This window comes from Peromyscus eremicus, chromosome 1 (assembly GCF_949786415.1).
Source record: "Peromyscus eremicus chromosome 1, PerEre_H2_v1, whole genome shotgun sequence".
NCBI classification, from domain to species: Eukaryota; Metazoa; Chordata; class Mammalia; order Rodentia; family Cricetidae; genus Peromyscus; species Peromyscus eremicus.
The window spans coordinates 194,322,294-194,334,821 of record NC_081416.1 but is presented as its reverse complement, the minus strand read 5'-3'; the positions used below and the strand labels follow the sequence as shown (position 1 = coordinate 194,334,821).

The window sequence follows — 12,528 nt, the reverse complement described above, 5'->3', positions numbered from 1 at the left end:
ATTAGGATATTTTTCATAAGTAGGCCTATTGTTCCACGAGGACTGTGAGATACTTAGGACCTGTTTTAATCATAGCTCAGGCCGACATTGGAAAGTAGTTGTATCTGCCCAGCTCTAAGACAGCTTTCTTACCATTAGCTGATTTAATGCTTCAAAGTAACTTTAGATTAAGTCCAGGTGTCTTGCTAATGGTTTTTTTAGATAAACATCCCCTATCTTAATTCACAAGGACATACGAGCTACCTGGCTAGGTCGTGTATACAAAAAGCCCAATTACTACTAGCTAGCAAATGATTTAGTCCTTGCACCCATTCCTGGCCTCAATTTGTGAAAATATATTCTGACTAGTCAAGGCTACAGAAAATAGCTTGACTGTATAGCCCTTAATGTGGGCTGTGGATGTTTTTAGATAATTAAAAGTTACACGTAGGACAGAAAAATGTATTTTAAAACTTAAAAAACTTTTAATGTCACTATGCTTTGGAGAATGCCAGAGTGAGCTCATATTAAGAAAATGAAGGTAAACCTGAGTTCCAACTAAAGCATTTATGGCACGTCTCTCTGTAAACACTCCTAGTCCCGCAAGTCTAAAAATAGGATAGCCGGGCGGCGGTGGTTCATGCCTTTAATCCCAGCACTCGGGAGGCAGAGCCAGGCGGATCTCGGTGAATTCGAGGCCAGCCTGGTCTACAGAGCAAGATCCAGGACAGCCAGAGCTGTTACACAGAGAAACCCTGTCTCAAAAAAAAAAAACAAAAAACAAAAACCCAAAAAAAACCAAAAACAAAACTCCAAAAAATGTAAGATATATGCACAAATTTCTTATTTTACTTAAACTCCTCAGTAGTTTAGCTTTATTTATCTCTAGATAAATAAAAATAACTGGTTTTTTTCCTGGAAGCTGCGGCTGTGAGATTACAGGCCACCAATTAGGAAGCTGAGATTTATTGCATGTGTGTTGTCGGGATGACTCTTTTCTTGTCATTTACTTAAGGAATGGAGTGTGACCTTAAAATGTCACTCCTATATTCAACATGAAAGAGTCTGTTGAATATATGTAGCTGTGAAGAACAAAGAGATAGAGAGCAACATGAGAGAATAAAGGAAAGTGACCATGAGATTAAGTGTGAATGTGGTTCCTTCCCTAAAAGCCCCCAGATAGAACAAAGTCTTAGCTTCATGACACTGTGGATTCCTTGCAAGCCCTGTGTCAGCTGCCTACTGAAGAGAGAAGCTTTTCTAGTCAAGGTCAAATGCACTAAATATTTGGAAGGCAGTGTGGCAACATATCTATTTAGCAAAACAACAGTATGTAAGCTCCCCTTAAGATCTATGACCTCCTGGTATCAAGGATTCTTGCACCCTGCTCCTTTGAGCACATGACTGACTTAGGAAATACCATGTCTATCCTTTCCGTCTTTCAGTCACCAAAGGTCAGGCTTAGATGAGTGTTCAAAATGCTTGTTGGAACAGCAAGTGAGCGGAGGCTTCACTCTAATCCCCATATCAAAATGTACTATCCAATTCCCTTCTGGGGATAAAAGAGTTTCAGAGGCCCACACTACCTCTCCCCTCCTATCTCACTCCAGCCAGATGGGGAGGTAGGAAGAGCTCCTATCCACTGTCTGATTAGAGATTTCCCATGAGCTGTCACAGATCTGTCACAGGGACTGAGGGAGAGGCCGAGGGAGGCAGGAAGAATTGGCAAAGGATTGAGACAATCAGGAAGCTGGGCTGCCTGCTGCAGGGGAGCAGGAAGGAGGGGCCATCTTGACATCAGAGCTTGGTGAACTCTACCTGCCCCCATGCAGTTTCCCATGGGCCCTGCCTGCATCTTTTTGAGGAAGGGCATTGCTGAGAAGCAGCGGGTGAGGTGGGGATGATGCAGAAAGGTTGTGGGAAGAGCAAAGGGTCCTGGGGCATGGGGAAAAGGGAGGAGTATGCAAGTGCTGAACAAGAAGGGAAGCTGGTGAAGAGAGCAGAGCATGAACTGAGCTCAGGTAGCACTGTGTGGGCGGGCACAAGGGTCAGAAGTCAGGAGCAAGGGGGGATGGTGGAGCGAGAGAAATGTAAACGGGAGATGGGATGGAGCCATTGTTGATAACATCATTGTTTTGTATGGGAAATCAAACAGTGATGATGGTGATGATGGTAATGGTGCTGCTGCTGCTGCTGGTGATGACAAATGTATATGGTGACAGTGGTGGTGATGATCATGACATTGGTGATTGTGATGGTGCTGCTGCTGCTTCTGATGATGATGATTATGGTGATGGTGTTGATGATGATGATGATGGTATTAACAACAGCTACTGCTTATTGAGTCTTTCTGTGTGCCTAGTCCTGTGCAAAAATAGTTTACATGCCTGATGGTGTTCAGTCCTTAGAACAGCACACGAGGTTGGGTATAATTTCATTCCTGTTTTACAAGGGAACACACTGAGACCATTAAATCATGAAGTATTTTGCTTTAAGTCTATAGAGTTAATGAGTGTCACGATTTTATTTATTTACTTCTTTATTTATTCATGTACTTATTTATTTACTTATTCAGTCTTGTTTGATTCTTAGGAACATGGTCTTCCTTGTAAGGCTTTAGAATCACCTGAAAGGGGAAGAAAAAAAGGAGAGGGTAGAGAGGGAAGAGGAGACGATGGAAGGGAAGAGAAGAGGTGACAGGTCACGGTGTGGGGCAAGGCAGGGCCGGGAAGTGAAGATAGGAGAAAGGAAGTGAAGGGAAGATAGGGGAGGGAGAGAGGAGGGAAGGCAAGAGATTACTTGGGAAGAAAAGAAGAAAGAGAATCCAAAGTAAAGAGGTCTCAAATTATAAGGTTGATAAGGATTAAATTCCCCAACACTGCCTGCTAACCAAGCTTACCCTCGGGTGTACTCATGAGTAGGGAACCATGACCAGCAATTCTCAGATGTGAGACTGACACTGAACATTCTTCAGGAACCACCCTGAACACTTGTTTCACACAAGGGGATGTTCACCCTGGGAATGAGCATGGCAGTTCTGGAGTCAGTGGGATGTAGCAGAAAGAATTTGGCATGGGAATCAGGAGTCCTCCATCCTAGCCTCAGCCCTGTGTCTGACCTCTGAGTGATCTCAAAGGAGTATGAGTATCATAAAAGTAGAAGAGGGTATTACTTCAGGGAAGAAATGGGCCTGGGAAGAGAGGAATATGTGCTAGATGTGGTTGTGGTGCCAAGAATAGCAAAGAACAAGGATATAGATATGTGACAACATTCCAATGTAAACCTGTTTCTTTGTTAACAAAAATTCATTTTTAAAAGGACAAAGTGGCTGAGAATGTATCTTAACTGGCAGAGTTTATCTTTGCACATATGAGGCCCTGGGTTCAATCCCTAGCTTCATACAAAGTGGGCGTGTTAGGATGTTTTTGTAATCCCAGTGCCTGGGAGGTGGAGGCAGGAGCATCAGAAGTTCAGAGTCATGCTTGGCTACTGGTTATATGAGACTCTGTCTCAATAAATAATAGAACAAATAAATAAGGGCCAATGAGAATGCTCAGTAGGTAAAGGCACCTGTTGCTAAGTCTGATGACCTGAATTCTATCCTCAGGATGGTGGAAGGAAAGAACTGACTGCCTCAAATTGTCCTCTGACCCCTCACAAGTACTTGGCAAGCAGTTGCATTTCAAAATGATTAAATAAATAGGCAAATAAGTAAAAGGAGAATAGGATTAATTGATTTATCTCTCCCTCAGAAGGGAATATTCTGTTTATGAACTCTGTGACCTTCGGTAGGCTCATTAGTCTCTGTTTTTCAGCTTCTCATGGATAAGATGAGAATATGTGAGTCTACCTCACTGACATGGTTCTGAGGTTTAAATACAATGAAAGGGCTCTGACCACAGTAGATGAGACATATTGCACTTTCTTCATCTGGAGAAGAGGTTCTAGCTCCCTCATGTTCAGGACAGACCATCAGAGATGAAGATTCACGGATGGGAGACAGGAAATGAGAGGGGAGGAAGAAAAGGGTGGTCAGAGAAGAGCTGGGCATGGGAGGTGGAGATGGAAGGAGGAAGATGAAATTAAAGAGAGTGAAGGACCAGGAAGCTTGATAAACACTGGGCTTGTCTGGGGAAGTGGGACTTTTCCAATCTCTTCTCCTTGTGTTCCTTTCAGGAGAGACCACTGGGACAGGACGAGATTGATGGTAAGTCCTTGCTTAGATGCCTTCCATGTTAGCCACTCATTGCTGCCCCCTCCTCCATTTTTGTGTAAATTCTTTCATGTGAGGATTCCTTTCCCTCCCCCTGCTAAATGTAATTTGTGCAGCTCATTCTGTGTCATTTTAACAGGGTGTCTGTCTCATTTGCATGGGTCTGAGGAACTCAGAAATGATGCAAGTTTTAGATTTAAAAATGTTACTATTTTTCTTTGGTTGGTTTTGAGATCTCTTGTAAGTTCACTCAAGAGTCTGAGGACTTCAGTGCTCTTGGGGGGTCATCTTCTCACTGGCACATTTTATATATCCCTGCTTTTTTTTTTTTAAAATGAGTCATTTAGTTCATTAAATGCATTCTTCATAAAATCTCTAGTTGTGTCTTATTGATAGTTTCAAGGGATATCAGTCTTAGCCACTGGCTGTTTCAAGTTGCTCCACAGCTCTTCTCTTAATTTTTAGAGCTCCGGGAAGCATTTCTTGAATTTGACAAGGACCGAGATGGGTTCATCTCTTATAAGGATTTGGGCAATCTCATGAGGACGATGGGTTACATGCCTACGGAGATGGAGTTGACTGAGTTGGGCCAGCAAATCCGCATGAACCGTGAGGACAGGGGTCGGGGACATGCCCGGAGTTAGGACAGGGTGGGAATGAGGAAGGTGTTCAGGTTGACAGTAGCACTTTAAATAGGAAGGTGGTTCAGGGGAAAGAGCTGTCTGCCAGAAAGCAGCTTGGACTGTGCTGCATTTGAAGTGGTTAGAAAAAAGACTTTTAGGGGGGTGGGCTGGGGGGAGGGGGGGAAGTGGGAGGGGGACAAGGGAATCGATGGCTGATATGTAAAATTAAATTAAATTATAAAATTAAAAAAATTATAAATAAATATGTTAATAAATGAGTCAAAAAAAAAGAAAAAGGGCTTTTAAAGATGGATCTAGATACCAGTTGCACCTTTTATGACTCAAAATGTTAAAGATTTCAAAAAATGTGTATGAGTGTTTTGCCTGTATGTATGTCTGTGCACCTGCAGAAGCCAGAAGAAGGTGTCAGATTCCCTGGAACCGGGGTTACATACAGTCATGAGCTACCATGTGGGTTCTGAAAACTAAACCCAGGTCCTCTGTAGGAGCAGACTGTGTTCTTAATAGCTGAGCCTGTCCAGCTTCCCACTTAAAAATTTTAAATTGCATTTATATATTTTGTATGTTAATGGAAGAAGGGGCACATGTGGATGCTGCAACATCTGTGTGGTAGGGTACAGTTTTCAGGAGTCAGCTCTGTCCTTTCACCACGGGAGTCTTGGGGATGAAACTCAATGTCATCAAGCTGGGCAGCAAATAATTTTTATCTGATAATCCATCTCCCTGGCCCACAAGTCCCACTTTCATTATTTACTCATTGTGGCCATTTTCAACAGTGGAATATTTCTGGAATATTCCTGGTTTTCACTTTCCTGATCTATCAAGTAAAGATATGATCATGGTTTACTTATTCATTGTATTGTAGAAAGGGTGCCACTGTGGGAAAGGTCATATTCCCCAATGAGCCCTTACTGTATGTAGGTTCTTATCAGTAGAGTAGCTTGGTGTTGAGCTTGATGGACATTGAACATACACCTGGACTTGGATCCAGTGTCACTGAGTAAGTAGTATTGCTCAGCAATGCATCATTAAATGCAAACCTAGGTTGATTCTGTGATTGAATCCAGAATTAAGTTGGCTCCTGGGCATAGATCTGAGTTAACAAGATTAAATTCCATGTCATAATAGTAGTTAGGCCCCTGTATGCTGGTTCCATATCTGTAGGTTTAAACAAGTGCCAACAGAAAATATTTAGAAAGGAGCTGTATCTACACTAATGGGACTTTCTGCTATTCTCTGGTACCTGAACAGTACAGCACAGCTGTTATTCACAGAGCATCTGAGTGTAGCAGATAATGGATAATCTAGAGGTGACTAGATCATATGTGAGACTGCATGTACAGTATACACATATTATTACACATATTATACCACTTATGATAGGGACTTGAACATCAACATGGATATCCTAGCACCAGATTTCAGTGGATGCAATGGACAGCTGTCATCAAACTTGGAAGAGACTGGTCCACATTTAAATCTACATTTCTTCTGTTGATCTATAGATGGTAGATGAATAAGCCTTAAGCCAGTAAGAAATTTGCTGTGTGGGTCTGGACAGATCACTCCGTGGTTAAGAGTATCTACTATTCTTGCAGAGGCCCTGTGTTTATATCCCAGCACCCATGTTGGTGAGCTCATAGCCATCTGTAATGCCACCTGCAGGAGAATCTGATGCCCTCTTCTGGCCTCTGTGGGCACTGCACTCATGTGCACACATGCACACAGAGTTTAAAATGAAAAAAAAAATAAGGAGATTTGCTGAAGATCACCCAGTTATACCTATGTCCTTTGTCTAATAAGTTTGTTCACATTAGAGCAACCTGAGGGCTTGACTTGTCTGAGAAAAGGAAGAGACTCAAAGAAAACCCTTAGCATGCAAGAAGATGGGAGTTGACCTATTTCTGACTTAAATGGGAAAGTGCAGGGATAGAAGCTCAGAACCTGTGGAATCATTGCTAACCATGCTCCATCTTCCTCAGTTGGTGGCCGTGTAGACTTTGAAGACTTTGTAGAGCTGATGACCCCCAAATTGCTTGCAGAGACAGCAGGGATGATTGGTGTACAGGAGATGCGAGATGCCTTCAAGGAGGTGAGTTAAAAACTCCATAATGCTGACAGAGGGGTGAGGGAGACCTCAAGGAGCTAGTTTTATTAGTCCACACCATGGGCAGTGCTCATTTAAATCAGCTAGTTGGGATTAGATACAGAGGAAAGGAGAACCACATATTCCGAACACCAGGCAATATGTATTCATCTTTTTTGACTGTTACATACAGTATTAGGAATAAGCACACATCTATTCCCATTGTATGCATGAAAAAACTGAGAATCAAGGATTGCAAATGATACCCATGTTTCCCAAGGTAAATACTGGAGCCTCTAATCTTGGTTTCTGTAACAGGAAGGAAGAATCTAAGAGTTTGATATTTTCAAAAGGGCAGAGCTATTCTATGGAAGGAAGCTTCTAGTACAGAGGTTGTTGGACAGGAAGATGTTAGTGAAAGGGAGGCAAATCTTAGTCCTAGACGTAACAAGAAACAGATAAGGTCTCCAGGATTTGGTGGCATGGCTCAGTGGCAAAGCACCTGCCTTTAGAATCCCCCAGTAAGGGGCTGGGGCGTGGCTCAGTGGTAGAACCCCTATCTAGAATCCTCCAGTGAGGAGCTGGGGGTGTGGCTCAGTGGCAGAGCCCCTGCCTAGAATCCCCCAGTGAGGGGCTGAGGTGTGGCTCAGTGGCAGAGCCCCTGCCTAGAATCCCACAGTGGGGAGCTGGGAACATGGTTTTGCAGTAGAACACTGCTTTAGTGTGTGCAAGGCCTTAGTCCTTCTCTGGCTTTCATGTCACATGTATTCTGTTATCTCCTTCCCTCTTCCTCCTCCCATCTCTTCTTCCCTTCTCATAGTCTGCTTTCTAGTTTCATGACACACACACATGTATACACATACATACTCAGATTTAAATCTATGTTCCATGTATGAGAGAGAACATCTGATTTTTGTCTTTCTGGCTTATTTTGTTTAACACAGTGGTTTTCAGGACCATCCATCTTCTTGCAAATGTCATAATTAAAATTTTCTTCATGGCTGAATTAAATTGTCAAAGAATAAATAAAATATTCTACTAAATATTTATAATAATATAATACTCATAATAGTTTATAAAAATATAGTGATATATGATAATAATAAAAAGCATGGGGTGAGTAAGATAATTCAGTGGGTAAAGGCACTTACTGCCAAGCCTGATGGTCTGAGTTCAGTCCCCAGGACTCACATAATGGAAAGAGAGCAACAACTCCTGCAAATTGTCCTCTGACCTTCACAGGTGCACCGTGGCATGCATGTGCCCACACATACACATACACATAAACAAACAAACAAATAAATAAGCAAATAAATGTAACAATTTGTTTAAAGACATGGAAAACAAACAAAAGCTAAGAAGAACAAGGAAGCTCCTGGCCATGATGGATAGATCTGTCATACTAGTTATGACATGTGACAGATTTCATGAATCTATGCAGATGTCTACACTCATCCAGTTGTGTGCATTATACATACAGAGCTTTTTGTATATCAGTTACACCCTTAATAAATATGTTAAAAATAATGTAGATGCAAATTTAAAAGAAGCCCTATCCTGGAGTAGCCAACATTCCAGTGGATGACATGTCCTCAGTACTTAGCTTGGTTCTTAACCTCCAGTGAATGACCTGGAACCCTGACCTTCCCTGAGGCTGTAATCACCACTGAAGCTAACCTAGCCTCATTGCTTCTGTTTAGTTTGATGCCAATGGAGATGGGGAGATCACATTGGCAGAGCTGCAGCAGGCCATGCAGAGGCTGCTGGGGGAGAAGCTCACACCCCGGGAGATTTCTGAAGTGGTACAGGAGGCTGACATCAATGGAGATGGCACTGTTGACTTTGAAGGTAATACACTGGACAGAAATCCAGGAATCTACATCTGTTCCTTCCCCATGTGGTTCTCCAAGTCACCCTCTCCTTATAGCTCTCCAAGTTTGCATTTGAATGTTCTATTTTCATTTCTCTTGCTGTGATAAAATGCCTTTGCTCAGATAGCTTTCTCATGCAGAAACCGCCTGCCCACAGAATGGTGTTGCCCACAGTGGACTGGGACCTCTTGCATCAGTTAGCCACCAAATAATGCCCCATAGGTATATTCTCAGGCCAATCTGATTGTGGCAGTTCTTCAGTTGAGTTTTCCTCTTCCTAGACAACTCTAGATTGTGTCAAATTGACAATAACTATAAACTAGTACACTGTGGGATCATACCTGAGGGAGGCATACGTTGGCTACATCAAGTTTAGATTGTGATATTCTCTGGTTTAATGTACTCAGCATCTAGCTATTGCCTTCAGGCATGGGGACAAAATGTGTAGTCTGTTCTCCAAGTCAATGCCTCTTCAGCTCACGCAGCCCTGTCTTCTGCAACTATGCTATAATTGGTATGTCCTGGGGAAATGTGTTTCCTATTGCTTATCTTTTAACTTCTCTTCCTTTGTAACTCACTTCCTGTCCACTTGTTGCACTTCTAAGACATCCTTCAAAGACACATGCCAATCACCTTTTGCCAAGAATCTCCCCTTTCCCTTGCCTGAGTACATTAAACCTGACAGGCCTTTTTGTTCTTTTCCATGGAATGTATCTTATGTTCGTTTCCATGCTGCAGAGCAGCTGAGGATCTCCCACCCACCCCTTCCTTTTGCTGGTGTTTGTGTGTGAGGCAAATGTACAATGTGTGTGTGTATGTATGTACACTCACAGAGACCAGAGGAGGGTATTGGGTGTCCATCTCTATCACTCTCCACTTTATTCCCTCTAGACAAGGCTATCTCTGAATCTGAAGCTAGGCTGGTAACTTGCAAGACCCAGCAATCCTCCTCTTTCCGCCTCCCACAGCACTATGGTTACAGGTGCACACTGGAAATTTTAATGTGAGTACCAGGGATTCAAACTGAGCTCCTCATGCTTTTGCAACAAGCACTCTTACCCATGGATCCAGCGCCCCAGCCATTCAGAGGGGTCTTTGAAAAGCTATGTCTGCTCTGCAAGTCCCCAAATGGGAACTTAGTAAATTTGTTGGGTACCTGTTGGATCTTATCAGTCTCAGATATACTTTGTGCATCAGTGAAAATGGGGAAGAGTCGGAGGTGAGGCTATCAGATTTTTAGGCCAACTACGAGCAAGGGAAGGATAAGATGACCTCAAGATGTGGTGGAGCCAGCAAATTCATCTGACATTACGTCTAGACAAAGTAATGGGTAATCTGTTCATTCAGGGCATTCTATTCACTGTCTACTTGATCTTGAACAAGCCAGTATCCCTTACTAGCCTCTATTTCTTTTCTGTAAGATGGCACCAGGAGGGTTGAAATATGCAACAAAGGCTAGACATATAGCCCAGTGGGTAAGAGCTTTTGCCGCCCAAGCATGAGGACCTGAGTTTGGATACCTAGTACCCATGTGAAAAAAAATATTCAGGCATAGCCCCATGGCTGTAACTGGTGGGGGATAGTGGTGGAGATCAGAGGTTCACTGCAGTTCCTTGGCTATCAGCTCAACAAAGAATTGGTGAGATGAGTCTGGAGAGATGGCTCAGTGGTCAAGAGTGTTAGCTGCTCTTTCAGAGAACCCAGAACTCATGGCAGTTCACAACTCCAGTTCCAGTGAGATCTTCTGGGCACTGTATGCATGTGGTGCACAGCCATGCATGTAGGCAAAATACCAATGCACATTAAAACAACAACGACGACAACTAGTGAGCCCCAGGTTTGGGGAGGGACCCATTTTCAAGGGAATGAGATGTGGAGCATTAGAGGAGGACACTGGGCACCCTCCTCTAGCCTCCCCATGTGCATGTGTGGGTGCACATGCACCTGTACATACATGCATATACCACACACACAAGAAAAAGAAAAGATGACATAAATATCATATATGAAATAAATTTCAATAAAAGATGAAATAAATGAAACTAATAATTTCTATTTATAAGCACTTAGTATGATTTTTATGGACATTGTGTCAGAGAGAATTCAAGTCATTTCCTAAAGATGGATGTCACTACCTACAACACGGGAAAATCTCCCCAAAGTAACCCCAGTTGCTTTTACTAAGAGGAGCTTCACAGGAAATTTTCTTTTTCAGAGTTTGTGAAGATGATGTCTCGTTGAAGAGGTAATGAGCTCCAGACACACACTGCCTTGTCAACATGGGACAGGATTCCCAGGAGCCCTTGAACGGTGGAGGGTGGGAGTGGACTTGCCATGGTATGGACTTGGGTGTAGCTGCAAACAGTTGCTTTGCTTTTGGGGAGCAGACAACTATAGAAGCAGATTTAGAAGGAAGACTGTGTCCATAAGTAGGAACTGCATTAGGATCCAGCTGCCACTCAAACATTCCAGGGGCTATGACATCTTTCCCTAATTCTCTGTTTCCCAGCAGATTCTCCTTCCATGTCTCCCTTGGGAAAAGATGGTGTGGGGAACTTTTTCATAGCCTTCAGGAAGAAAAGAAAATCTTTCAAAAAGTTCCACACCGAGCCTACTTTCCTTCTGGCTCCTCTAACAGCAACCCTGTTTCCTTCTCTTGGCAAGAGAGTGTCCCACCGGTCACAGGGCTGTAATGGGGATCCTGATAAGTCTCAGCTTGGAAATGCCTCAGGAAGGAGGCCTTCAAGGTTGAATTTTCCCAATTTCCCAGAAGCACAGTTCATTGCACCCCTGTAAACACCCATGTCCCTGTCCCAGTGTGAGATAACCAAGGGGAACTGAGCTAAACCACTAATCTGGATTATCAAGGTTTAGAGCAAGCTGATCTCTGGGGGGAACTAATCCCCTGCAAAATATCTTGAGCTTCGGGGGAATAGGGGGAGAAGACAGGATCCCCCAAATCCCTAGCTCAGCCAGGTGATTGAAATGCCATTCCCAGAAGCCCTCTGCCCCTGTGCTGATCTGCCCTGGGCTGCTTCAAGTGAGTCTCTACCTTAGGTGGTTCGTGGACTCCATCCCTCACAAACTCACATGGATCTGGGCACTTCAGCCACTTTATCACTCAAGATAATGAATTCTTGTCATGCCTTCCTCCCAACTTTTCTTGCTTTGAAGTCCATTAGGTAGAACTATAGAATATGTCATCTGATCTATGACCCAGTAGCCTCAATGTATATGACTGAAATAAAGTAAAAGTAGAAGAATAATTTATGTCTTATCCTCTTGCCTGTGGTTTCTCTGTTTATGTTACTCTCTGGGGACCACTTGAATTTATTTTAGCATTTTTTCCTTTTAGTATTTGTGTAGTAATTTTCTCTGAATTGAAACATTTCAATGCAGAGGAAAGCGTGTTAATACTCAGGAAATCCTAAACAAGGATCCTTAACACTCAACTATGGGTCTTGAAAGATGGCTCTGCAGTTAAGAGTCCTGGCTGCTGTTCTTCCAGAGGACTCAGGTTTGATTCTCAGCACACACATGGTGGCTTATAACCATCTGTAATGTCAATTTCAGGGTATCTGGCTCCCTTTCTGGCTTCTGTGAGAACTGCTTGCATGTGGTGCACACGCATATGTGCAGGCAAAACATCTATAGACATTAAAAAAAGAAGATTGGAGATACGGTCTTGGCTTTCTTGCAAATGATGATCTGGAGGGAGGTAAAGTGAGAAAGTGG

General features: G+C 43.0%; 1 protein-coding gene across 2 annotated transcripts; it reads left to right on the top strand.

Annotated features, from left to right (window-relative positions):
- The first annotated feature begins 1,805 nt into the window (after window positions 1–1,805).
- Window positions 1,806–11,034, top strand: Cabp5 (calcium binding protein 5). 2 transcript variants are annotated; one of them, XM_059253715.1, is made up of 6 exons: window positions 1,806–1,868; window positions 4,159–4,186; window positions 4,658–4,801; window positions 6,819–6,928; window positions 8,623–8,770; window positions 11,009–11,034. In XM_059253715.1, the coding sequence occupies exons 1-6, from the start codon at window positions 1,806–1,808 to the stop codon at window positions 11,032–11,034; spliced, it is 519 nt and encodes a 172-aa protein (XP_059109698.1). The 2 variants fall into 2 exon arrangements, with proteins under 2 accessions (XP_059109698.1, XP_059109697.1); XM_059253714.1 differs by having other exon boundaries at window positions 4,156–4,186.
- Window positions 11,035–12,528: the final 1,494 nt, after the last annotated feature.